We start from the raw sequence: 27,636 nt of genomic DNA on the forward strand, positions 1-27,636 counted from the left end.
GGACAAAATCCTCTCTCCTGATTGGCTGTAATATCTGTCAATCTCAGATAAGTCCCGCCTTTTTTTCTCCAGATAGCTCAGCTGTGAGGGGAGCCGCGATGTGTGATTTGTCGATGAAGAAAACAATTTGCGACTTGTGTGGAAGAACTTTTTTTTTTTTCTGTGACGTGTAAAACAGGATTTGTGCATCTGTAATTAAGAAGTTGTGACTGTAAGTGTGGCGTTGTATTTGTGGAGAGAAAAGAATTCTTCAGGTACACAAAACAATTCTACAGGTACACAACTACAAATTCACTTTTACTAGTACACCAACCTTCTTCATCAATGATACCTCCGTATTATAGACATAATAAAATGCATAATATGGTCTGAAAAGTGAATTAAGTGCAATTAATTTTGTTTTTTAAACGGCCATAGGGGGCGCTCCTGTGTAAAAGAGGAAATGTCTTGCTCTTTAGAGTGAAGAAGAAGAAGAATCACCGACTGACAGACAACGTAAGCGTCGGCAGTAACCCAGGACTCAGTCGACGGATTTTAATATCTTTTACAGGTCTGTTCGATTTCTGGACATTATCCATCCCCGATATAAGTAATCATCGTATTTAATCGGGATTCCTGCCTTTATGCGCAGTGAGACGCGAGGATACAAACCGGCGACGTTACAAAACAACCCGCCGCTGTTATGCTACTAGCCTTTGGCTTACCTAACCGCCACTGGCTCTGTTTTATTGTTCGTCTTTTATTTTTTCTAACTAATCGTTAAGTGTTATTTGTTGTATATTTTGTTTTAGCACTTCGGGGAACAACATGCTGCTTCGTAAAGTGAGCCAATCTTCCACATTGTGCGGCGCCATCCTCAGGATTCCGCCCATCATATCTGGGTCAGTCAACGTTACACATTTCTCATCAAACTTAAAAGATTTTCATCCTACAATGATGTGGGGAGTTTGGGTTAAATGTCGTGCTTTGTTTGGGCTTCAGAGGTCAGCGTCAGGCCGGGGCTCTGGTTGCTGTGCCACACACTCGTCTCTACGCCAGCCAAGCCGCAGAGGTACAATACAATAATAACTATTTAATATCGTGTTAACTATAATAATCGTGTTGTGGTGTTCCGTTGTGTTTGAGTGTGTTCTTGTCCTTGCTTGGCCAAATCCTGACATAACACCGTCAGACAGCCTCTCCCCGGGAAGTGGAGTAAAGTTCACCGGTCACGTGACTCCGCTATTAAAGGTGACACCGTAAATGTGGGTGACACTGGCTGCAGAGTTCACAACAACACTGTTTTATGAAAGATGGTATAGCTGACACACTGTTTGTAACACAGGCCTAAAGACGTCTATCGAGGCTTTACTTCTCATTCTTATTTCATGATGTCGTTATTGCAGTGTCTCACTGAAAAGCTGTACCATTGATCAGTTAGATTGTCAATGGTTCTGGTTCATTTATCATTCTTATTCTTTCCTTTTGCCACTTCTCTGTTTATTTACTGTCTGCTGGATCGATTTAAATTCCCCCATTGTGGGCCAATTAAATGTTTATATGTCTGTCTGTACAAAAAAGTATAGATCATTGATCTATAACAATCACACCATCTGATTTTGCTCCTTTTTTGTAATGGAAGAATTGTATTTTGTAAATATGACATTGTTTTACCAACTTAAATAAGCATTTGATTTCTCAGATTGAAAAAAATAAAATGCGCAGCTGACTGAGACTGATGCCCACTTGGCAACGTCACCTTTCACCCACTTTGCGGCCCGAGATAAACCCTTTGGGCATCTGACCAAACGGCTGTCCTGATTTAAACATGTCACATGTGTTTTTTCACCAGGCATTTTGTCCTTGCTGTTTCACACAAGGTGTACCAAGCACTGCTACATTTTTTTTTTCAGCTTTCCCAATTGTTACTTGTTTTCAGTTTCTCTGTCTTGTTTAACCTCTTTGTTTCTTGCTCTTTGTAGGCCGTACTGGAGAAGCCTGCTGCAGTGGGCACGGATGCAGCCACCAAAGTAGAAAAGAAGACTGCTGCTGCTGTTGTATGTTTTTCATCTATAATTATGTCATGCTGCTTTTAGGGCATTTGATTGGTATTTCGGTGGATCAAATTACATTTGGTTGATACAAATCTCAGTCTTGTTAGAAATAAACGGTCATTGTGGAAGTTTAGCATTTTGAGACAAGAAGTAAAACTTTGTTTCGAAAAGAACAAATTAAAATAGTGGGTTTGATGTAATCTTCTGCAGGAGTCCAAGTCGTTTGCTGTCAACGTTTTCAAGGGGCAGATTACAACTGCCCAGGTGTTTCCTTTTCCCTCAGGTAACCCATCAGATATACACGTTAATATCTGAAAGTCTCATCTGTAAAAGTCTGTGGTGTAACTGCTGTTGTCTGTGCCATAGCACTAAATGAGGAGCAGGAGCAGTTCCTCCGAGAGCTTGTTGGGCCCGTCAGCAAATTCTTTGATGTAAGTTCAAACTACAACACTTATGTCCTACTGCTCGTCCTCCTCCTCCTCCTCCCACTCACCTCCTCCATGTCTCTGCTCCTTGTTTGCAGGAGGTGAACGACCCTGCCAAGAACGATGCCTTGGAGAAGGTGGAGGATCACACCATGGAGGGCCTGAAGGAGATGGGCGCCTTCGGACTGCAGGTTCCAGGTGATCTGGGTGGTCTCGGTCTTTCAAACACGCAGGTGATTGAATTCATGATATTCATTGAACTTGCATGAGTGCGACCGTGCAGTACAGTGAGTTTAATGTAAAGCAAACTCCTTTCACACTGCAGTACGCCCGTCTGGTCGAGATCGTCGGCAGTCATGACATGGGCGTCGGCATCACCCTGGGGGCTCACCAGTCCATTGGCTTCAAAGGAATTCTGCTTTTTGGGACTCCGGCCCAGAAGGAGAAGTACCTGCCGAAGCTTGCGACAGGTAAGTAGCTTTTGTCCGCTTTTACTGCACAACCACTTCAAAATAGATATTCACTTGCTGAGCTGTGTTGCCAGATTGGCAGGGTCTTCCCCAATAGGGGGGCCAAATTCTCTTGCCTTTTTACTTTCTTTATTTAGTGCAGTTGAGTGCTTATGATGTGTTCTTGAGTACACATATTTTACAGTTTCGGCACATGTTTTACGGTTTTAACTTGAGTTTCTACAGAGGTTGAGATTTGGGCTGGTTTTTATTGAGGTGGGTGGGTTTTACATTGTGTTCAGGGCTGGAAACAGTAAGTCAGATCTGGCAACCCTGGCGCTGACCGGTGTGGCATCCACATTTACTTCTGTAAACAGTGTGACGTCACGCGTTCTACATATGCAGGTCACTCTGGGGTCGGATAATAGTCACACGTCAGTCTGATGGAGGTCGCGTTTAAAACGTGGTGTGAACGATCACATAAATAAATCGGCTCTCAGCAAGAAATCAGTGATTTAGTGTTATTACTTTTACCGTAGGATGAGCGTTCTTGCTACAGGATAGTCTGTCTTTTCTGGAATGACAAACAGTTAAAAATGTTGTAGATGTAGAGATGTTGTTAGTTTGCGCTCACATCAGGCCACCTTTTATGCAAGAGAGAAAAACACCATGTTCTGCAATAAAGCCAACATCTGCGAGGCCTACTGTCGGAAATATAATGGAAAACCTTATTACAGATCACCGCAGGTCACATTGCACTGACAGTGTAAATGCGGCCTTAGCGTAGCTGATAGAGACAAACCGCAACATAGATTTAATAGAGATAAAGGAAAAACACTGAGCTGCTGACTCATTTCACTCGTGTGTTTGTGTCAATAAAGGTGAGACGATCGCCGCCTTCTGCCTCACTGAGCCGGCCAGCGGTTCAGACGCCGCCTCAATCAAGACCACAGCCGTTCAGTCACCATGCGGGAAATACTTCACCCTGAGTGGAAGCAAGATCTGGATCAGGTGAGCACATAGTGAATCATTGTGCTTCTACCACTAGGTGGCAGCAATATACAAAATATCCCGTTCATAAAGGCTCTGCAGGAAAGGACCTTGTTTATCATGATTGTTGTTGTTTTTATTCTCTTAGCAATGGCGGATTGGCTGAGATCTTCACAGTGTTTGCCAAGACGCCCATGAAGGATCCCAAGACAGGAGAGATGAAGGACAAGATCACAGCTTTCGTCGTCGAAAGGAGCTTTGGTGGAGTGACAAAGTGAGGGTGCTCTTCTTGAAGTAAGCTGTGACTCAGACCTAATTGGTCCTCCACCTCTCTTTACATACATGTTTTGTTTTCTCCTTCCTATCTTCACATTCAAAAGTGGCCCTCCAGAGAAGAAGATGGGCATCAAGGCCTCCAACACAGCAGAGGTGTACTTCGATAATGTCCGCGTGCCCGCCGAGTGCGTGCTGGGCGAGATGGGGGGAGGCTTCAAGGTGGCCATGAACATCCTGAACAACGGCCGCTTCGGCATGGCCGCAGCCCTCTCTGGCACCATGAAGAGTGTCATCGCCCAAGCGGTACGTAAACTAACCTGTAGGAGTTGAAGTCAGCCTTTAGCTTTCACTTTGTTGCCACATGCATTGTTTTTGTCTGTGACACCCTCGCTTGCATGCTTGTATTTCCGTCGACGTGGGTTGGTGGGGAAATTCCCCTCGCTGGAGTCGACTGTGGTCAATGTCGGCGCCTCGCCGAGGTTACAGACTCTGAGAAAGCAGTTAGACTCTGGTCACGTGCCTGAAAACTGACGCAGGAAGTCTTGCCTACTGTGTATTGTTTGAAGAGAAGACCTCACACAAAGCCACTGTTTTAAAGACGAAACATATCAGCTATAATGTAAACTCTTATGAGTCAATTTGCTGGATTTCCTACCAGGAAAATAAAACGTGAATTTGAGTTCAGTTACTGGAGCAGAAAGTGTTTTCCAAAGAAGGAAGAACCTCTCATGGTGGTGTGTGGTTAGTGCATCGATGGTTATTTTCAGGAGTTACAATTCTCATGACTCACCTGCAGAATGCCGGTGTGTGCTGGTCTTGATGTCAAATACGGCGGCGGCAACACTTGAGTGGATCTGTGAGGTGTTCTCATCTGGTAATCCGTCTTCTCTGTGAGTGAAGGAGTTTGTCTGTCTTCCCATCAGGTGGATCACGCAGCCAACAGAACTCAGTTTGGGAACAAGATCCACAACTACGGCGCCATCCAGGAGAAGATGGCTCGCATGTCCATGCTGCATTACGTGACCGAGGTCCGAAAGCTCAGCAGGGAATATTTATCAGCCCTATCGCTCGTCTGAACCTAAATATGTTGTGTTTTTAGTTGCGTCTTTATTCATATTAGGTTGTGACTTTATGTTACGAGATTCTTTCCTTTCTAATTCTGTGTCTTTTCACAGTCGATGGCGTACATGATCAGCGGAAACATGGACTCGGGAGCGACTGAATTTCAGATTGAAGCAGCCATCAGCAAGATCTTTGCCTCCGTAAGAACGCAGCCGCGCACTTTAATGACGCATGATGACATTGTTTATTCTGTGGGAAAGGAACGATGTTCAGTTGCCTCTGTGCTTGTTCAGGAAGCAGCGTGGACGGTGACTGATGAGTGCATTCAGGTGATGGGCGGCATGGGCTACATGAAGGTGAGCGCTGACATCACTTCCTGTGTCATACAAAACACATCAGGAGCTGCAGAGAACAAATAGACGCGTTGTAGATAGGTAGTCCGAGAATATAAATGCATAGTAAATATGAATTTGACGCAGCAACGATAAAACAACACAGACTCATAAAATGTGAGGAACTTGTAGTATATGGCGATTTAATAAGTTACTTCTTCATGTATCAGTTTGCAAGGTTTTTCTTTCCCCTCCACAAGAATTGATGTCTTGTATCAGAAGTGTTTTGACCACAGTAACCCCATAATAAATAGTATCGGGTTCAAAATATCTCCATAGGGATGTCTCATTGTAGTAAATTAATCACATCCGTATTCAAGTTTAGGAAACTTACTAATAAGGTTTACATTTATAAAAAAAATTAAATTTATCAGTGATAATCAAAAATGAACTCCTCCTGCCGGGTTATTGTTAAATAATTGTGTACTGAAGCACAGTGTGTTTTTGATTCTATGTTATTTTAAACATCGAGGATGTTTTCCTTTCCCACACAGTCGTACTCTTAAGTACACACAAGACTTATAGAATCGTCCTGTTGCATAAGCAGCAAAGAGCCGGTACACTCTCATTAGGAACATTTCAAACGTCTCGACGTCTCCAAGGAGTCACGTACTGCATGGTGCTCGAGTCACGTCGTTTGCGGCACGCAACCCGCTCACTCTCAAACCACACCGGCGCTTTCAGTCGAGGGAAAAGAATCATAAAGGTCGCGGGGAGCGACCGGCGAGAGCCAGCCAAAGACGTGGGCGAAGTGAGGCTGCGTAAACAATGTCGACCTGCTTAAAATAAACCAGACGATTCAAGGTCGAACACGGCCTTCATATGCTGCGGCAGGTTATATTTTGAAATTCGTGCAATCAGGGTTTCATAAGTTCTTTCTGACTTGAGGTTTTATTTCAAGAAGTGATGACCTTGTGCCACACGGAGAGCTCAAAAGCACAGCGACAAACTCTCGTTTCCTCTTCAGAGCTGCTGCTTTCAGTCCTTTTTTTGTTTTTTTAGAAGTTGGGTAAGAGACGTTTTCTACATGGGAGAGTTTATAAATACCACAGCTCGTTGCCCAACATGCAAATATAGAAGCGTGGCTCAAATCTGGATTGAATTCAGGGCAGAGTAGGAAATATCAGGTATGACTGCAGCGTCAGAACGTATCCGATCAAACGTCCAAATCACTGTGGAGACCCTGAAACTTTCAGCTTTCATCCTGCTCACACTAAAGCTTTCCTTTGTGTAGGACTCTGGAGTGGAGAGAGTGATGAGGGACCTGAGGATCTTCAGGATCTTTGAGGGTACAAACGACATCTTGAGGCTCTTTGTGGCTCTCAATGGATTCCAGGTAAAGTCAGCTTTTCTCTATTTATATATAAATATCTGTATATATTTCAGGCTGTGTAAGACTCCTCTGTGCTGATCTGATGAGACATCTGGAAGAGCAGAGAGGAAGTGCTAGTTGTCTGAAACACTCCTCCCCGTGTGTTCTTTAACCCTTCATTGGCAAGGGGCCATGTTTTGTAACTTGCAAATTTTGTTCCGTTTATTTGAACCCAATTCTGTTTTTGGTTTTTTTGGGGGTTTTTAAGTTGTGAAATAATTGTGAAATATGTGTAAACGTTCCCTTTTAAAAAGGCACGAGGGTGCAGTGTTCAAATATAGAGGCTCCAGTTACACTTTGTTGTCTATTTCAGCGACTCTGCTATAAAGAGTGACGACGTCGTAACACCTTGAACGGTTGAATGTAAATGTTTGACGCTGAAATCACAACAAGCTGCGTTCAACTCTGCGTTTCCGTGCAGAACGCCGGGAACCAGCTGAAGAGTTTACAGAAAGCCCTGAAGAACCCGCTGGGCAACGCCGCGCTGCTCGCCGGAGAGATCGGCAAGAGAGCCAAGAGGTTTGCGACACGCTCTGTTTCTGGGTTCCTCTCACTGCTGCTGCTGATGCTGGGAAGGGTTGTGCAATGCGAGAGTAACAATAGGCAGGAGTTCTGCATGTGTTGGTGTTTGGATCGTTCTCTTATTTGTGCTCGTCGTCGTGTGTTTGTAGAAAGGCCGGTTTGAGCACGGGTCTGACCCTGCAGGGGACGGTCCATCCTGAGCTGGCGCACAGCGGCGAGCTGGTAACTTTCCCTTTTTAGAACCAGCCTTGAGACCCAGCTCTAAAGAAGAAATGCAGCACTTTCCTTTATGCGGTCTTTAATGACTGACTGACACGATTGTTGATGACCCGTTTTATTTGACTTTCCAGGCGGTCAAAGCCATCGAACAGTTTGGAGCGGTCGTGGAGGAGCTGCTGGTTAAACATGGCAAGAAGATCATTGGTGAGCACAGGAACGAAACACCAAACTGTGGTGACTGATGAATTCAAACTGGTCAGACAACTTCATATTGGGGCTTTAATACACATTTTGAAAGTGGAAGTTTGAGTCAAGTAAGAATGTGCAAAACAGTAACTGAGCGGAGCTGCACTGAAAGAAGAAAAAGTAAACTATTTGGTCAAAATGACAAAAAGGTCCGAATTTTAAGCAGAAGGTGAAGATATTCATCGTTACAAAGTCGGATTGTTGAGTATTTAAAAGAACAAAGTCACGAATGACAAAGACAAAACAGCATTTTGTTGATCTGCCGTAAAAGGATGATGTTTAGTTTCGCAGGTGAAACTTCATTAAGAGGTCAGGATTAGTTCAGAGTTCAGTCAGTCGACAATAAATCCCATCACTGAAACCATTAAGCCGCGGCAGTGATTACACATAAAGTCTAAACAACCACAACCACTCTGTGACGCCGTTCCAATAAGTCCCTTCGTGTTTCAGACGAGCAGTTTGTCCTGAAGCGAGTGGCAGACTGCGCCATCGACCTGTACGCCATGGTGGTCGTCCTGTCCAGGTTGGTGCAAAACCGGCCAATCGGATGGCTCCCGTCCTCGTTTCACTCGCTCACTTCTCCCTACGAACGCCCACTCGCTTTCCGCACGGTCGCTCGCCGCCAGGCGCAGACGTAACGCCGCTTTTTCTCCCCTCGTCCCGCAGGGCTTCTCGCTCTCTGACTCAGGGCCACGCTTCAGCTCAGCACGAGAAGATTCTGTGTGAGACCTGGTGCATGGAGGTAAGACGCAGCCAGGATGGGAATCGGCTTTTGTTTTTGGTCCGACGTTGTGATGATCATCTCTCCTTCCTTCCTTCCTTCCTCCTTCAGGCTCACGACAGAGTCATGCGCGACATCAAGCTCCTCCGATCCAACGAGTCCAGGAAGCTGTTCAAGAACATGCAAGCCCTCTCCACCGCCGTGGTGGAGAACGGAGGGGTGGTGTCCCCCCACCCTCTGGGCTTCTAAAAGCCTGCCACACACACACACACACTCACACACACACACTCACACACACACTCACACTCTGCCAATGGTTCATATTTACAACTCTCCAAGGCCTCCTGGACTTTAAACACTTCAACCTGCTGTCACACGTCGGGGACACGAAGAACAAGTTCCAATCTGAACGTTTGCCTTGTGTGTGTGAGCTCCGTTAGTCATTTATTTATAGGATTTAAAAGGAGCGGTTCGATCAAGTGTAAAGGTGATATCAGGTGTGTCCACTCAGCTTGAATGCAGTCCTGCTCTTTTTTTTTTTTTTTTCCAGCTGAAACATTAAATGGCGTCTTTATATTTTGGGTGGTTCAACACACCCGCATCGCCGCAGCTTCAGAACAGAGCCGGTTACCAAACACAAGCTGCAACGCTCATCAACCATCCATCTCCTTCCCTCGTTCAGGGTAGCGGCGAACTTTGGGTTCAAACGTATGTATGTATGTATGTATATCCAGTGTGGCGTTATGTTTATCAACGCCTTGCTGCATGGTAAGCTCACTCGGTGCTCAGCGACAAAACCTTTGCCTTAGAAGCTGGTGCCCGCATGTGTTGTGACTGTTTCAACACAAAGCTGCACTTTCACCTCCTCTCCTGGCCATCGCCTAACTTCTGAAGCCCCTCGGCTAAAAGTCGCAGGTGACATTAACCATCAGTAGTTAACGCTGCGTTTTAGCGTTCTTCTAAAACCAAACGTGTCATTTCTCTGAGGCGTGAGGCCGTCTGTGCACGTCGGCGTGATGTAATGTACAGGTAAATAATCGTAAGGCTCTTAGATGTGATCACAGTGCTTTAAAAAGACCAATGTGATTATTAATAAATATGATTGAGGTGTTTAGTAAAACATCTACTCATCTGCGAATACTCCGGAATGCAGTGGATGTCCATGTATTTGTACTGCAGTTTTTTCCTCTCCTAATAAACATCTCTAATGCATTTGGCTGATTAAATGTCTGTTGGGTTCTTCAGCTACTGAGCCTCTATTTTTACGCGCGTCGCCACCAAAGTCACTTCCTACTTCTCTTGTGCTCTGCTGGTTGGGTTTCACTTCTGCAGCCCGGCTCCTCGGGTGCTTTACAGGAATGCCAGTAAGCATTTCACTCGGCGCGTTTGCTGTGAAGCACGACATACAAACTCCTTCCTGCTTTCGTATGCACACGCTGGATTGTCAAAGAGAGCCGTCTGTGGGTGTCAGACTCAAGAAGACGTGCGATTGAAACCATGAGAATTTCCCCAGCGTGTGCTGAAGCAGCTCTTTCTCGCTGCAGCGTGCAGCAGGCCTTCCAAAGCCGCCGTCCCCGCTTCTAGAAATACCCCGCCTGTTTGATGGAAGCGCCTCAGAGAGAGGAAAGCGGCGGAATCGGCCTCGCTGTGAGAGAGTTCTCCGGAAATAGACACCGAAACAATGTAGGGAGTCATTTTATTAGTTAGCAGATGACTGCCCGGTTTCACATTCTAAGAGATTCTCCAGATCGGTTGCTGTTTCAGTCAACTCCTGTTTACCCAGGGAGGTTCATTAACATGAATAAAACCACCTTTTGGCAGATCTGTCGCCCGTTTACATCCACTGAACCTGTTCCTTCTCACTGTGCTTGGTCTGCTCCACTTCACAACACTGAACTCTACCATCTATACTCTGCAAACTGGAACGTACCCGAATATTTTCCTGTTTTTGAGCTTAATGATCTGGTGTGGGAATAAGTTATGATGGTGGATTCTTCAGAAGTGCTGCCGTAAACGCAGAGTAAGTAAAGTAGACGAAGGGAGTACTTCTGTGTTGAAATACCACAATCCACACTCATATCAAACACCATGTCTCCTTGTTCTGGTGAACTTGTCCCACCATGAAACGGGAGACGTTTTAAAGTGTGAGAGGTGATACGAGCTTATTTCGGTCTGTTCTCGTGGAGGGGTCCGCGTCGACGCCGTGTTTCTTGGCGCCTCCACGTTTTCAGATCAGGAGGAATCCCACTCGTGGAGATAAACGAGGCGCTTCCTTGAGCTCCATCACGGCCCGCGCTGAGGACGCGACTTCCCGTCACAGTTTAAATCCTCACACTGACCACAGTTTTCCCATCAGGCGTCGCCGGTGTCTCCCCGACATGAGTACAAGTCATGTGAGGAGCTTCTGACTGGCGTCGTCCGAGTTTCCGCCTCCTCCTCTTGGACTTGTGGGACTTCGAGGGAGAGGATGGTCTGAGCTGTCAACGTTCGCTCCCTGAGGGGAACAAAGCAAGATTTAGAAACAGAAGCAATGAGAACAGTTTCTTTTGGGGGTGGAATTTCCCAGAGTACTAAGAAGGAAGATGACATTTTTAAATAGGCCACAGTCTTCATCTAGTAGTTAGTCACCCTGAATCTCACATGCTGCAATCTCAGATCTTCACATATTAGTAGATCAAACGGAATCAAAACACTTTATATTTTCCAGCTCTACTTTCATGGTGTAATTATCGCCTCAATTATCAATTAAAAAAAACCTAAAACCCTCATCTCGAAGCGTGTAATGCCTGTAGAATCTCTCAAATGTGTTTTAAACCGATGTTTAATGTGGCGCTACAGCTGTGTGGTAGTTAACGCTCTCTATTTCCAAGAATGTGGAGTCTGCACGTTCTCCCTGTGTGAGTTTTTCTCTACAGAAGTAGATCTATGATGTCAGCAAAATAAACACAGGGCAGAATGTGATCATGACTTGGACCATCCGGTAAACCATGAGATGATGTTTAGATTGGAAGTTAATTTTCCAGTTTTTTCCCCACACGTATTTTTCTTCACACGCGTGTCAGCTCAAATTAGGTTTTACTTATCGGTTATAAGTCGTTTCCTTTTTTTTTGTTCCTAAATAAAAGTGTTGGATTTTGGAAAAGTTTTATTTATCATCCAAGCTGTGCACTCAAGAACAGCAATAGTCTAAATAATGGTATAAACCTATTAATCTGTAGTAAAATAACATTCACACAGTCACAGTCAATCCAATGTAACTTTCTAGCTGTGTTACTGGAAAGCTACTGTCTTATTAACAGATCTCAATGGGGTTTAAGGTATTTGGAAGTTTAAAACAATCTTGCCTTTGCAGTTTAACTGCTTTTTTGTATTCCTGGAGGGTAACTAACTCATGGGCACTCACTAATAAAGCTGAAGTCGCTTTGTTTTTCCTACTCTAGCTGATTGAATGACATACTAAAAATAAAGTTGTCTATAATTTCTCACTATGGGCATTTTAGAAATCAGGGCTTTTTCCTTTTGTCATACTTTGCATGATTCGTCTAAACTAAGTGACACATCAGAAAGTCTTTTAATAACTTCTGGTAAAATAGTTTTGAGGCCTTGGTTGAAACAAAAAATCCTAACTGACAGTGTCAGCGGGACCCGACCTTGTTCTGTGGTGCATGTGGGTCCAGTCGGCCCTCACGGTCCAGCCCAGGACAGTCTTCATGTGTCGGGAGCAGAAGGGGAACCTGTGACTCAGCTGCTCCAGCAGCTCCTCTTTGCGCAGACCGTAAACTACAGGCGCAACACACTGCGCCAGGCTGAAGAAGGCGAAGATGACCACCGCTGACAGCTCTTTGGTTCCGCGCTCGATGAACTGGCGCTTGTGCAGACTGGTCAGGGCGAAGCTGACAAAGTTGGGGAGGATGTAGACGGCCAGCTGGGAGCCGTGCAGGGCGATCGTCCTGCAGCCGGCCTGGTTGCGCCGGTTGAGCACCCCGAGCCGCCTCCCCTCCACCAGGATCCTCACGTAGCTGTAGAGGATGAGGAGCGTGCACAGGCCGATGAAGAGGACCTTCTGCAACTGGCCCCTCCTCAGCTGCTCGGGGCCGCACTCCACGCCTTCCGCCGGCCCGGTCTCGGTCCCGGTCCCGGTCCCGGTCCCGGTCCCAGCCGGGCCCGGCTGCAGCAGCAGGCTGAGCGGGATGAGCAGGGCCAGCGTCCAGGTGAGCAGCCCCAGCAGCCAGGGCCACGGCCAGCGGCCCCCGGTGCACAGCGAGCTGTAGCGCAGCGGGTGGCACACGGCGCACAGCCGGTCCAGAGCCATGGCGGTGAGCGTCAGCAGGATGTTGGAGGCGCTGCTGATCAGCACCGTGATCATGGCCAGGCACGCCGAGCGCGCGGGCCGCGCGTCCAGGTGCGTCTGGTAGTAGAAGAGGCTGCTCGTGCCCAGGTGCACGAGGGCGGACACCAGCAGGTGGAAGACCAGCACGAAGCGCGCGTGGCGGCGGAGCCGCTCCTCGCGCACGATGGTCCAGTTGATGATGAGGTTGAAGAAGAGCAGCACCGAGAAGGACGCGGTGGACACGTAGAAGCGCACGCCCGTGTAGTCCTCCACCTCCACCTGCGAGCTGCTGTTTACTGACATTATTCCTGATGATGGTGATGATGATGATGATGATGATGATGATGATGATGATGATGATGATGATGATGATGATGATGATGATGATGGGAAGGAAAGTTTATCCACCTCATGATCCTCTCTGTCTGCTCTCTCACTGAAGACTGACTCAGTCCTCCACCTCTCTCTCTCTCTCTCTCTCTCTCTCTCTCTCTCTCTCTCTCTCTCTCTCTCTCTCTCTCTCTCTCTCTCACCCCCCTGCAGGTTCAAACTTGAAAGTGATCGTCATACTACTCAGAAAGTTAGGGATGTTTGGCTTTCAGGTGAAAGTTATGGAAAAGAGTTCATGCAACAGTGTGATTCTATCATGTAAGTAGAATATTTTAGTAGAAGCATGCAAAGGGGATTTCCCCATCTCAAAGAAACGATTGAAACAAAAGACAATAACGGTGGAGGGTATAGCACAACTAAAAAAATTTAAAAGAAATCAAAGTCTCCATAACTTGTTTTGGGAGTCAAAAGCAGAAGTACAAATGGTTGAAATGAGCAAACATCAACCTCTAAATGAAATCAAGAACTTCAGATACACAATACTTTGACACAATTGTGACGAGGTAGAAAAACTGACAAACGCTGATTTCTGTAAACAAAGTAAATACATAGAATTATTTTCAAAAAGTTTTAACACTGAATAAATAAAATACTGTAATTCTGACGTAGCGTTTTGGAGAGTTATGCCACCTCTTTCTTTCTCAACATGTTTACAAAGTTTTTAATTAAAAAACAAATCTTAAACTTTATATGCTCTTGGGAGCCCTCTGGTGGTCATCGGGGCTCTATACACCCGCATATGTTGGACATGTCGGGCGGCTCTGGATGTGACCTTGAACCTCAATTACAACTTAACAACAGCGCCTCCTGCTGTCCACAAGTGGACCTATTGTCTGCTGAGGCATCACACTTCTAGAAGTGCGGCCCTCAGGTCATTGAGGTTCTGGGTACAAAGTTTTGAGCCTCTTCATTCTTTTTTTTTCTTTTTTTTTTGCAGACGTACCCTGACGACTTGGTCAGTGGTGTTTGAAAGATGGATAGAAGGAGCAATGGTGGTGCAGAGAAAGCTCGAATTAAAAAGAGGAAACAGATGCAACAAAATGTGCTGTGATTGGCGACTTTTTCATTAAAACTTTGCCTCCAAACCACTGTTCAATTCAGCCATCAAGTCTCTGAATTCTGTGGTGTGTGGCATATAACCTAAAATTATATAATAAAAGTATGATGCACCGCTACGTGAGTGGGAAACTTTGTCTTTTGGACCCTCAGAAACAAGAACCAGCACCGAGCAGCAGCCATGAATCCACAAGTCCAGAGTGGGAATCATAGGATAGACGATATTATCATATTAAATCTAATGAAGAGTATGATGGAGACCTGCTCCGTATGAGAAGTGCCCATGCTGATTCAGCAAAACATTAATGCAACTGAGCTGAACTTTGTAAAAAGGGGAGATTTGTGCTGAGAATATAGACCATTTTACAAAAAGTGATTTTGCATCAGTAGCGGAGCCAAGTGGTGGAGGAGATTGATCCCCTCAGGAACGGAAGGAACAGCTGAGCTGTTGGAACAGTGTGTGAACAATCAATCAGTACTTCCAAAATATGAGAAGTTTCTCAACAGTACATTTCATTAAAAACCGACTCAGGAGCACTTTGACCCTGAAGAAACTTGAGGCAGAAATCCTCATGTCTTTGGACAATGATATTGTCATAAACAAAGTGGCAGAGACCAGTGCACTGCTCAGGCCATAATGTTTTAGGGTAGGACATGTTTCCTGTTGGCAAGTGCTATAAGAAAGTACATATTTTAATTCTATATTTTATGTTTTTATCTAATGTTTAACGTTTGCATATCTGTGGACACTTATTTGAAATATAGGTTCTGAAATTATATTTAAAAAAAGATGTATTGTATAATGTTGGTGCACGTGCGTTGAAAAAAGTTGACATTATGAAGCGACCCTTTAACTTGCAATGAATTAGAAACATTTTAGAGACACACACTGAATTACAAGACTTTACAGAACAGCGCTATAGACGCCACATGTAAGATTATGATTATGGGATTTTAATAGGTCTAAAGTGGGCCGGACTGAGGTATGAAACTCCAGGGCTGAAAATGAGTCAAACTCTGATCCTGAGGATGGGGAAACATATTACTGTTGGAAAATCATTAGAAAAGTTTATTTTGGATAAGATAAAATATCTATATGAAGACAGGCAAGGGAATACCTTAGGCCAGTCATTCTCAAAGTGTGGTACGCGTACCACTAGTGGTACTCGGGGCTCCCTCTAGCGGTACGCCAAAGGATCACTGAAATAAATAGAAATGCGCTGACATCACGGTAGCAGGCAAGAATTGATGGCAAGAGGTGGAGGTTTTTAACCCTTTGGGCCCTAAAACTCATTTTTACTGATTTCACTGCTGATGCTTTTATGTTCTTATCTCACTATATAAAGTGTTTTTCTTGAAATTTGGGTAGCGGCGCGTGAACTAATCAGTTGCGGGGTCACAGGCTGTGCCAGTCGGCGTTGTCATGCCCAACTGATGGTGGGCACAGGTGGGCATCTCCGCCTATACAGCTCCGGACAACGTTTCTGAACATGAATTTCAAAGAATTCCCCCACTGTACCATGAATAACGACGATTTTCATTGTCCATTAAAACATTTGAAGTAAATCTTAATCTAATGTGGAAAATGAGTAAATAAAAATCATCGAGTGTATGAACAATTGTAATCTGTGTGAGAGAGGTGACAGTCGTGCGTCTCGATTTATCAAATCATTTCACAAAAATGAAAGAAAGTCTGATAAATGCGACTGATAGTAAAATCATATAGTCCTTTAACTTGATCAGCCTTTCTTGTTGAGCAATTCATACGGCAGTTTCAGCTACAACTCACAAATGTTTCCTTGGAATTTACAGAAACAACTTAAAAAAATAACTGCATTAGAGTAGTAAGTTGAAAATTGGTTAAATTCGGAGCAGAAAGCAGTTTGCTCAGACTTCCACAGGACACAGGTTACCAATTGTACGGTAATAATCCCACCTAGTGGACATTTAAATCAACATAACTCACAGTTGCTTAAACTCGTTTTTTAAAAAAAATGAAAGTCAGTATTTGGAGTATTTCAGTCATGTCAGATATTAATATATACCAGATCCACACTTGAGAAATAGGTGCTATTAAACATGTTTAAAAAAAAATTTTTTTAAATAAAAAAGGATCGCATTTTTAACGCAGCTTTATTAAGCGCAACGAGCACAGAGGTGTTGGTAACACCGTGCACGAAAAGGCTGCAAAATGTCAGGAGGCTGTCCGTCTACGCCGCGTCGCCTGGCGAGCGTCCTCAGTTGAGCTCTAGCTCCTCCCGGGCCTCCCATAGGCAGATGAAGAAAGCCTCGAGGGACGCGAGGGCCTCGTCTCTTCCCCGCTGCTCTGCGGGGTCTTTGCACGCCTGCCACTTGTAGAAGGCGTTGTCGGAGATCACGGCCTCCTCGGCCAGCCAGTCGAAGAAGAACTGCAGGAGATCTGGAGAGGAGAACAATGTCAGTTTGTTGCTTCTGAAAATGCTTTTGTTTCTGTGGAATCGAGTTGTAACGAGCCGGTTTCACGTCAAAGTACGAGCCTTTTAATGCAAGGTGAAGATTTCGCTGACACGTTCAGCATGACTGCTTCAAAGCGCTGCTAGAATAATGCAACTACTCAGGATTAAACTGCATCAAATGCTTTTCTTCTTCCTTATACTCCAAGTTTTACCACTCAAGTAGCACGCCTTATTCTCCAATAAAATAAAAAAAATGTAAACAAATGGAGGAAAATGATTTCTCCCCACATTTGATATTGTATAAGCTAAATCATACGACTATTTAGAAACTGCTTAGTGAATTCACTGCAAGTGTCAATGGTGCTCGTGAAACTCTATATAATGATCCAGAGAAATGAAAGCACCATGTGGTGCCCCCCAGCTTTGACTGCAGGAAATAAAACCCTGCATCTCGAACTCCTGTTTAGTCTGTATTTTTGTGGAAAAAATAAATGAATAAATAAAAAGAAAGTGTATGAAAGCGTCGAAGTAGTTAGAAGTAGCACACGGGGATGCAGCACTTACATGGAGGATGCCCGAGGGTGACGTCCAGCGCTTGGAGAGCATAAAGAGCCTGCAGCTCTTGCTCACTGCCCATGTTGAGGTACTCGAGCAGGACCGTCCGTCTCTTCTCCATGGCGCTCGGGTCCAGGAAGTACTTGCCGTGAAAGGCTGCGCAGCAAAGCAGGAGGAAGAGTGAGTGCATGCCGAGCGGCTCCAAAGTGGAGATACTTCAATCGGCGTTGCTATTAGAGCAGAACACAAGAGGCGGTGGCGAGCTTACCTATAACTGCTGAGCGGCACACAGCGGTCATCAGAGCCCTCAGGAAGGACGCCGACCTCCTCTGACCTTCGTCCAGGTTCGCCTGATAAACAGAGCCAAGAGGAAGAAGAGCAGTGGTAAGTACAGACATCCTTTAAAACAAAGGGTCATAGAGCGTTATATATGTATAGATGTAAATGAAAATTAGAAATTATAATCCGCATCATCATCATCATCATCATTGTCATCTGCTGAGTGAACTACTGGCCTGATGAGCAACAAATCATAACAAATAATCAATAAAATATCTTCTCTGCAGCTGTTTTTATGAGATATCTGAAAGGTTCATGTTCAAACCTCGACCCAGTCAAAGATGTGCCGGTCAGTGGTGGTGTTGTCGAGGAGGAGTCCGTCCAGCTGAGAGCGCAGCTCCTCAGGAAATGTCTTTGCAGACGGAGCGGCGGCGGGGCTGGAGCTTTTCATTGGCTGAGAGTGGCAAGTCTCTTCTCTCTGCTGTTGCTCTCTCTGCCCGCTCACTCGCTGCTCTCTCTGTTTCTGCTCTGTCTCTTGCTGTTCTCTCTCTCTCTGATCTCTCCGTCTCTGTTGCTGCTTTCTCTGCTTTCTCCCTCTCTTCGCTCTCACTCGCTGATCTCCCTGCTTTTTCTCTTGCTGCTCTCTTTCTTGCTGCTCTCTCTCTTGCAGGTCTCTTTCTTGCTGCTCTCTCTCACGCAGCTCTCTCTGTTTATGCGCTCTCTCTTGCTCCTCTCTCTGTCTCTGCTCTCGTTCTTGCCGCTCTCTCTCTCGCAGCGCTCTCTCTCTTAGCTCTCTTTCTTGCTGCTCCCTCTCTCGCAGCGCTCTCTGTTTCTGCGCTCTCTCTTGCTCCTCTCTCTCTCTCTGCTCTCGTTCTTGCTGTTCTCTCTCTCGCAGCTCTCTCTGTTTCTGCTCTATCGCTTGCTGCTCTCTTTGCGCTCTCTCTTGCTCCGCTCTCTGCCTCTGCTCTCGTTCTTGCTGCTCCATCTCTCGCAGCTCTCTCTGTTTCTCCCATCTCACTTGCTGCTCCCTTTTTCTCTCTCTGTCCGTGGAGAGCAGCTTCTGGTTCACTTGTCTCGCATTCTCTTGCTCTTCCATCCGAGCCGCCATGTGGATCTCCTGGATGGTTTTAGGACCCTGGCTGGCTCTCCTGGAGACCCAGTTGTGCTGAGAAAAACAAATGTTTTTTTTTATTAACGTGAATCAGTGTGTCGCATTCTGCAGTTTCAATTCAGATGCCAAAGCACATTCAGCTTGTGTTGGGTCGGACTTAAGGGGGCTTTCAGGTATTTCACAGCACAGATGGCTCTATTGAAATCATACATTTGTATTCTAATGACTGAAAATGTTCCCAGCTTTTCAAGATTCGTCAATATTTCTAATTGGAATATCCCAAAAAGACTGTTTGGGTTTCTGTTTGTTTTACATTGCATTGTCTCCAATCACACTTTTTTTTCCCCTCAAAATGAATTAAACATTACTTAGACTTCAAGTAGATGGACAGTCAAAATGTGAGTAGTTCACAAATATTGTGTTTCAGGAAGTTAAAGAAATCAAGAAAATGAATCAATGTAGGGTAAAGCATGAGCTTTGCAGGACGTCAGACTCTTGGAAAACATCTAAACCAAACACTCACCGATCTCAGGTCCAAGACGTCCTGGAGAAGGAATCGAATTCGAGAAGCTGTCTGGCGCTCTTTAATGATCATTTCCATTTTAATGTAAAAATGATCCATTTGAGGCTGATGGAAAAAAAACACAGAGAAGGTCAGACATAGTTTTAGTTTGGTTTCTCTGTTTCATAACAACAAACAGCGGATCGACTCCCAACAGAAACCCTCACTAATGTCTCTGCAAACTGTGCCGAATCCATAAATCAGCTTTTTCGGTCTCACCTTGGTTTCCTGAGAGTCGATGTCCTTGCCTATTGTTGTCAGCAGCTTGCAGAGACACTCCAGGGACTCTTCATCGTGGCTGTTGAGGAGCTTCTCCACACAGCTCAACATGATGGCCGCTGACAGCATGTTGAGCCGGAACAGCTCGCCGATGAAGGTGACGTTTCCAATAGAGCACCTCCGGGCCTTGGCCTGAGCTTGTTTCAGCTCCTCCTCAACCCGCTTGCGCTCCGTTGACTAAAGAAAACAAGACGAGCAACAATGAATATTAATTAAATATTAGCCTTGTTCAGTTATTCCGTCTTTGCAAGAGTTGTACTAAAAGTCTGAAGTTGAATTAATGCATACCGATGCAGCAGAGTCCCGCTCCTTCTGCTGCCTCGCCAGCTCGGCATCGCCCTCTTTTTCTCGCTGGAATTCAGCTCTGCAGCGCCTCAAAAGCAGGCGGCGGAATGGGACCGTGTTGTTCGGATCGTCCTCCATTTGGACTTTCAACTGTGAACCACAGACAGAGGTTGAAGTTAGGAGAAGAAGCGGCGTAATATCGAATCCCCCACCACACTGGTGTCTGGAGGGCCGTTCTCTGCAGTGTGGCCCGAAGCATTTCTACATTTATAGAACTGTTTCAGTCATCCATTCTTCTTTTTTAGAAGGAGACTTTCTCACCTTCATGCAGTTTAAAAGTACTCTTACAGAAGTTTTTTCTGAGAGGATTATTCACATTGGTTGGATAAAACATCGGATTCACGCAATCGGGGCTTTCATTATGGATTAATTTGCTTCATCCTCACAGTTTAACACATTTCGTAAAGCACTAATTTCCCCAGCTTGTCCAAGGTGGCGATTTCCAGAGAGCTTGGTCTAAAATGGTATTTTGTCTTTCATACAGGACAAAGAAAGGGAGCAGACCAACAGGAACATGCACATTTCTTCAGCCAAAAATGAATAAATCATGCTCACGGTGGCAAGGCTGCAGCACATCTTGGCATAGGTCCCAGCGAAGCCGGGCTCTGCGATCGCCTTTTCAAACACCAGGTCGACCACGCCTTTCAGCCTCTCTTCGGTGTTTATGTCCAGATCAGTGACCTGGGTCATCAGACGGTCGAATTTTTCAGGTGTCATCTTATTAAGGAGGCTCCGGACTTTCCTGAGGAGCTCCTGGGGGGAAATCAATTAGAAACAAATGGTTAAAAGCTGAGATCATTAATCAATTAACTCTTTCATTAAACACATTTCATTCAGGAATACTAGTGTGGTGCAGGTAGTGTGTTTCTCTTGTGAACTTATGCCCATACCTCTGTGTTCTGCACTTTTGGATCGACCACAGGGCTCTGCCTCCTCAAACCGGGCTTCCACGCATTTGCTGATGTATTCAACTGAACATCCTGTGATGACATGTTCAAGATGATCCTCCTGGGCGGAGTTCGCAATTTGCCACTGTTCATCCCCTGTGGAGGCAACAGAAAGACAGAATACACACTGAATGTACGCAAAAACAAAAAAGGAAAATCAGCTCCTCCTCGACCCGCTTGCGCTCCGTTGACTAAAGAAAACCAGACGAGCAACAATGAATATTAATTAAATATTAGCCATGTTAAGTTATTCCGTCTTTGCAAGAGTTGTACTAAAAATCTGAAGTTGAATTAATGCATACCGATGCAGCAGAGTCCCGCTCCTTCTGCAAAATTTACTTGAAACAAATTTCAAGTAAATGTTTGGTTTGTTCCTCAAGTCATAATATAATGAACTCTCCTCCACATAAGTGTACAGAAGAGCATTAGGACCACTCATGAGGGGGGAAAATTATGGGCGGTAGATGTTTTTTGCATCGTGCGCTCAGAGAAGAAAATTCAAAATACAATGTTGAGATGTGTTTTTTTGAGCAAGAAGACATTTTCTTTACCTTCTGTATTTGTTTTCTTGAGTGGCCCTAATACTCTTCTGTATTAACAGACCTCACTGCTAATTATAAGGACTATAACATTTGATATATTAAATGTTGGAGCTTGAAGTATGAGAGGATTTATAAAACATTTTCCAGACTATAAGTTGGTATGGAGTTTTACCTCACATCAGTCAAAAAATGTGTCATAAAGAAGAAGAAAAACAACATAACTTGCATTTACTTGGAAGTTCATTTCACCAAATCCAAGACCAAGAATAATGTGGAAAGGAAAGGATCTCCACAACACAGCAGCACCACTGTGAAGTGTGATTTGTCCTGACCAAATATATTATATATATTAAATATAATAATAAATTACATATAATCTTACACATGAGTTTATAATGTATTCATATTACTTTTCAACTATCAAATATCTGTGCAGTGCACAAGACTGAGCGGAGCGGCAACCGGACCAAGATGGCGGCGGCGTCCAGTCTATATAATGTCTGATTTCACCACAATATTCACACTTTTCTGTCTTTTCTCTGCAACAACCTCCACCCGTGGGGACGTCGAACGTGACGGGGCGAAGCTGACAGTCGATGGCTACACCGGGAATTACGGTAATATCGGTGTACGTTCTGCCGAGACCTCATAAACCCGTAATAAGTTCTATTTCCAGGCAATAATTCACATCTAATTCTTCGGATCCGAATAATTTAATCCACTTTACTGACCTGACGGTTGTGGCTGTTTCCAGTCCAGGCGGAAGGGGACGCGAAGGGTGCAGAAGTTGTCATGTTTTGTTGGTTGTCTCACAAAACTCAAAAATAGGCAGAATTAGCCAAAAATAGCCAAAACTTGCCAACAAATGTGCAAAAAATAGGCCAAAAACGGTCAAAAATAGCCAAAAAATAGGCCAAAAACTGTCAAAAAACTGTCAAAAATAGGCAAAAAATAGGCCAAAAACTGTCAAAAATAGCCAAAAAATAGGCCAAAAACTGTCAAAAAACTGTCAAAAATAGGCAAAAAATAGGCCAAAAACGGACAAAAAATGGTCAAAAATAGGCAAAAAATACGCAAAAAACGGTCAAAAATATGCAAAAAATAGGCAAAAATACGCAAAAAACGGTCAAAAATACGCAAAAAAATAGGCAAAAATAGGCACCACTAGAGTGAATGCTTCTCGTGAATGATTGGCAAGTCCTGTTCACAAATGAGAATAACGAACGTGTGAAATGCTTCCTTTTATAGCGGCAATGTTGGTGATGTCATAAAAGACCTTTGTGACTCTGATGTCCCCTGTCATGAAAGCCCTATCTGACGTCACATAGTCTCTCTCTCTCTCCCTCTCTCTCTCTCTCTCTCTCTCTAGTGATGAGTTATGAATATGAGTTTAAAAAATAACATTTCTCCACATCTATGGTGATCATAAAAAGAAAAGAATAATTACCCTCATATTTTGCAACTTTGTCGCTTTAAATAAAAAACTTTAAGACGTAAACCGGCTTCAAATGTCCATTCTTAAGGAAAGAAAGAACAATATAGAACGAGTTATTGATGACTGTTGAGTGATCAAAACCATTTTTTCCAGAAAAAGAGCCTGTGTGTGTGTGTGTGTGTGTGTGTGTGTGTGTGTGTGTGTGTGTGTGTGTGTGTGTGTGTGTGTGTGTGTGTGTGTGTGTGTGTGTGTGTGTGTGTGTGTGTGTGTGTGTGTGTGTGTGTGTGTGGTTTTATTACAAAAACAACCGTCAGTGACTTTGCTATGGGCGAAGTGGGCACCTGCCCAGTGCAGAAAACCGTTCTCACAGTTAAAACAGTTCTTTAAAACTCAAGGCAAGGGGAATTTATTTCTATAGCGCCATGCCGACACAAGGCAATTTACTGTGTCTTACAAGGAAATTAAAGAAAGACAATAAAACAAAGAAAGACAAACAAAGAATTTTATTCTTACACGATTGAGATTGTGAAAACCATTGACATAAAGGAACACACAACAGAATTAAAGAAAAGTTCTAGTTTCGCAGTTTTTCTTGGGGGAAACAGTTAACAGAGAAAGTGTAGTAGCAGTATTCTTGGACGTAGAGAAGGCATATGATATGATGTGGGCGGAGGGCTTATTAATAAAACTTATTATGAAATTAGGGATTAAAGGTCAAATGTACAGGTGGGTCAATGATTTTGTTTAAGTGGGAGATGTATACAAGCGAGAATAGGAAATAAATATTCAAGGGAAATTATTATTGAAAATAGAACACCTCAAGGGAGCATAGTGAGTCCACTGTTGTTTTCTATAATGACAAATGATATATTTATGGGGTTAGAAAATGAGATGGGGGTATCACTATTTGCAGATGGGAGGGGAAGGAATCTGGGAGTTATTGTTAAAAGCGTACAAAGCGCAATCTCAAAAATGGTGGAGTGGTCCTATTAATGGGGTTTTTAATTCTCAGTGGATAAGACAAAGGTGATAGCTTTTACAAGGGAAAGAATTGGGAACACAGTTAAATTGAATTTATAGAATCAAGAATTGGAGAGGGCGAAACAATTTTAAGTTTTTAGGCATTTGGTTTGATGAGAAATTCAAATGGGGAGTGCATATTCAAAGAGGTGGTGGACAAATGTAAAAAAGTTTTAAATGTGATGAGGTGTTTGGTGGGGAAGCGTCTGTGTGTACTGGGGAAATGGTGGCGGTTTTATTGGCAGCACAGTGGGTGGAAGAGACAAGACCATGAGGGGCGGTGATTTGTTCTGATTCAAGTACATCAATAAGAAGTCTACAGTACAGCCACTCAAACAGCAGGCCAGACATTTTGATAGAGGTGCAACAAACCTTATACAGAATTGAAATGATGGGGATCACAGTGGCGTTTTTATGCGTACCAGCACACATTGAGGTGGAAGGGAAGGAGGGAGCAGACAACGGGGCAATTGATATGGCAGCCGACAGGGATAAGTTGTTTTGATCCGCACTCCATACCAGTAACGCACCACGTTGTTTCCCAACCGAAGAAGAAGAAGAAGGAGCGAGCGAAGCCGGAAGTAGTAGTTACTGACTGGTTTCGGTTCTCGCGGCGTCCATGGCGGAGGCAGTACCATTCCGGGCGCAGGGCGTCTCCTGCTCACGGGGAATCAGGAAACACATTCAGTGTGTGTAAGAAATCCCTCCTGTCGCTTCACTCTGGCCGCTGGTGACCAGACGTCCCGTCTGCCGCCTGCCTGCCTGCCATCAGCCCCGCCGATGGCATGCAGGCCATCGGCCTGCGGCCATCCTTTACCTATTTTTGCACAACTTTTTCTTTACGCATTGTACGCGGTTTTCACTTGCCTTGCACTCTTTCCTTTTACATGCTATTTTACTGCTGACATTGTCTCTGGACAGCAGTGACAGACTTTCATTGTACATGAGAAACATGTTTTTCTTGTGTGCATAATGACAATAAACTTGAAATGAATGCCAGTTTGTTTCCGTAGTAATTCATGTTATCGTTTTGTTGTTTTTTTTACTCCCCTTGTGTTAACGGGGGAAAGAGTACCGGCTCTGTTTGGAAAAAGCCTGAACCATATATGATCACACAAGGGTTAGGCTAAAAGGACAAGGACTGAGAGGTTCGGTCCCCCGTGTAATTAGAAAATATAATAATCAGTAACATCATTGTGTGCGACAAGCTACCTGTGCTGCCGCTCTTATTGTTATTTATTTTTTATTGCTGTCATGATGGCAACTGTGGTTTTTTGTTATGAAAGGTGCTGGACACCTTGAATTCTCTTGTGTTCTTTGGCATGTTCCGCCGCTCATTTTCCAGGCGTCCTCTCTTTTATCCATGCAGGTACACTGGACTTTTCTGATACCCACTCGGACATGTCCTATGTCTTCATCAACGACTCGTCGCAGACCAGCGTGCCTCTGCTGCAGTCCTGCATTGATGGAGACCTGCCGTTCGCCAAGAGGCTCCTGGAAACCGGCTGCGACCCCAACATCCGCGACAACCGAGGCCGCACGGGCCTCCACCTAGCCGCCGCACGGGGGAACGTGGAAATATGTCGCCTCCTGCACAAGTTCGGGGCCGATCTGTTGGCTACAGATCACCAAGGCAACACGGCGCTGCACCTGTGCGGTCACGTGGATACTATACAGTTTCTGGTCTACTACGGGCTGAAGATTGACAATTAAAAAATCGAAAAACGGAAATCGGACGGTTTCCCGTTTCCCAATATGCGTTTCTTAAACAAAAATCGGGAAATAAAATACGACCGTAATTCTTTATTTCTAGTTTGATTTGCCGGAAAACCCGGAAGTCGACCCTCTTCTTCGCTTGATCAGAGTAAGTAACGGCGCATCGCGTTGCTGCCCTCTTCAGGCTGTCTGTGTGAGCTTCGAACTCGCCCACCAGTTGATTTAGATGTTTATCTGGCTGCTGCAGTTTAAATAAAAAAATAAATAAAAAATACACACGGTGCAAATGGATTGACTGCAGAGGGGCTAGGATTTATTAAGCGTACCCCTACTCCTTTTCACGCACGTTAGCTTTTCTACTACAATCTATGTTTTTTCCCTTTTGTGTTTGAAATTAAACAAAAAATGACGAAATAAAACCTTACTTTTGTTATGTTATTTGAAATAGCATGGAATAAATTTAGCATTATTTCATATCCCAGGTGTTGGTTAAATGTTTTTTTTTTATTCATTTAATTCATGAACAAACCTTGTCTTAATATTTAATATAAAAAAAAGATTTAAATACAAAATGGAAATCCCACCTTTTTTCAACTAACTTTATTGAAAGAGCAAATTCTCTCATTAAGAATGAATATTTTGTTAAAATCACATGTTGCACTTTTTTCCTTTGCGTTTTCATTCACTGCTGAGCCGGATGAGGAGCCGCAGAGCCTCCAGAAAGGACGTAGGGTCGGCACTCGGTGGCAGTAAGGACTCAAACTGGCTGATGCCAAAGCTGGTGACCTGGCAGGCAAGGCTTGAGACAAAGAACCTGGCAACCCCATCTTGTAGACTGAGGAACTCTTGATCCAGCAAATGAGTCAGGCAGCCCTTTATTTTATAGTTGATATTCATCTACAAAGTTGTCAGGGGAATTTCCTTGTGAAAACCTCAGGGAGACAGAATACACAAAGTTTAAGACCATTTTATTACATTATTCTTGAAAGAAGAGAATGTCACAGTACAACCTTTCCAATAAACAAATAAGACATGCAAACATGACAATTACATTTTGTTGGAGGTCAGTTGAATATAATTCCAATTTTAGTTCAACGAACTTAAGGCTCACAGTAAGAAAAACATACAATCCTTCCCCCAACTCCTTTCAATGTGATGGTTCTGAAAGTAAAGAAAAGGGATTTACATATCACAAATAACCTCTGAGTGCATGTAAACAACAACAAAAGATTTAAACGCATGATAAAGTAAAACATAATTTTTTTTAACAATACCATTCCTGCAAAGCAACATCAAGATTTAATCATCAGAATATTAATTATCAGAGCACGTCAATTTCACAAAGTACCGCTCAGAAAAAGAACAGCAACAAAGAAAACCTACCGATTTTGATGCCGTCTGCAGAAAATGTTTTGTGGTGTTGAATCTCTTGTAAAGCTGCTCCTGTCCTTTCACTGGCACGTCTTCCTTTAGAAGACACAATCCTGTCATCATCTCAACCATCAATTAAAGCGACACATAAATCAGTAAGATGATGAAAATGACACATAACTGCATACAGAGCTGCATCAGGTAGTTAATAGTAATAGTATCAAGAAAAACAACACTAATAATACATTTTTATATTTTATTATTATATTTTAACCAAAATACAAAACGGTATCATTTGTTTTTTAGAATGTGTAAATATTATAGTGTAACTAAAAATTAACCCTACTGAATCTCACATTTATAATCATTATTTAGTTTTTAATTTGGATTTTTCTCTTCTGAGAAATATTTCATTTAATGTGATGGCTGAGCTCTGAGGACAATCTGCAAGTGTGCTGCTTCTGACAGTAGGGGGCGCTGTGAGACTGCAGTCAAATCAATGAAAAGACGCGATTTTAATGATGTAATGTATATCATAAATTAATCTCGTACAACG

The 27,636-nt window shown here is 43.9% G+C and overlaps 3 protein-coding genes across 3 annotated transcripts; 1 reads left to right on the top strand and 2 right to left on the bottom strand.

Annotated features, from left to right (window-relative positions):
• Positions 1-449: 449 nt before the first annotated feature.
• Positions 450-9,930, top strand: acadvl (acyl-CoA dehydrogenase very long chain). Its single transcript, XM_080486758.1, has 21 exons — positions 450-550; positions 792-881; positions 982-1,051; positions 1,962-2,036; positions 2,244-2,316; positions 2,400-2,464; positions 2,557-2,691; positions 2,784-2,928; positions 3,789-3,918; positions 4,046-4,171; positions 4,278-4,476; positions 5,097-5,201; positions 5,349-5,435; positions 5,529-5,591; positions 6,862-6,963; positions 7,421-7,518; positions 7,671-7,743; positions 7,872-7,944; positions 8,437-8,509; positions 8,653-8,728; positions 8,819-9,930. The coding sequence occupies exons 2-21, from the start codon at positions 808-810 to the stop codon at positions 8,954-8,956; spliced, it is 1,980 nt and encodes a 659-aa protein (XP_080342884.1). The 5' UTR covers positions 450-550; positions 792-807; the 3' UTR covers positions 8,957-9,930.
• LOC308124003 (uncharacterized protein) lies at positions 9,254-13,779 on the bottom strand. Its single transcript, XM_080486759.1, has 2 exons — positions 12,358-13,779; positions 9,254-11,201 (listed from the first exon to the last, which is right to left on the bottom strand). Exons 1-2 carry the CDS (start codon positions 13,338-13,340, stop codon positions 11,060-11,062), a joined length of 1,125 nt encoding a protein of 374 aa, XP_080342885.1. The 5' UTR covers positions 13,341-13,779; the 3' UTR covers positions 9,254-11,059.
• A 2,819-nt stretch (positions 13,780-16,598) lies between these two features.
• On the bottom strand, positions 16,599-22,332 carry LOC308123953 (eukaryotic translation initiation factor 4 gamma 3-like; the record flags this gene model as incomplete). Its single annotated transcript, XM_080486703.1, has 10 exons — positions 16,599-16,902; positions 17,483-17,629; positions 17,742-17,823; positions 18,078-18,917; positions 19,387-19,491; positions 19,645-19,881; positions 19,993-20,139; positions 20,605-20,802; positions 20,940-21,092; positions 22,270-22,332. The coding sequence occupies 10 exons, from the start codon at positions 22,330-22,332 to the stop codon at positions 16,721-16,723; spliced, it is 2,154 nt and encodes a 717-aa protein (XP_080342829.1). The 3' UTR covers positions 16,599-16,720.
• Positions 22,333-27,636: the final 5,304 nt, after the last annotated feature.

The sequence above is a fragment of the Lipophrys pholis genome (assembly GCF_963383615.2).
Source record: "Lipophrys pholis genome assembly, chromosome: 18".
Classification (NCBI taxonomy): domain Eukaryota; kingdom Metazoa; phylum Chordata; class Actinopteri; order Blenniiformes; family Blenniidae; genus Lipophrys; species Lipophrys pholis.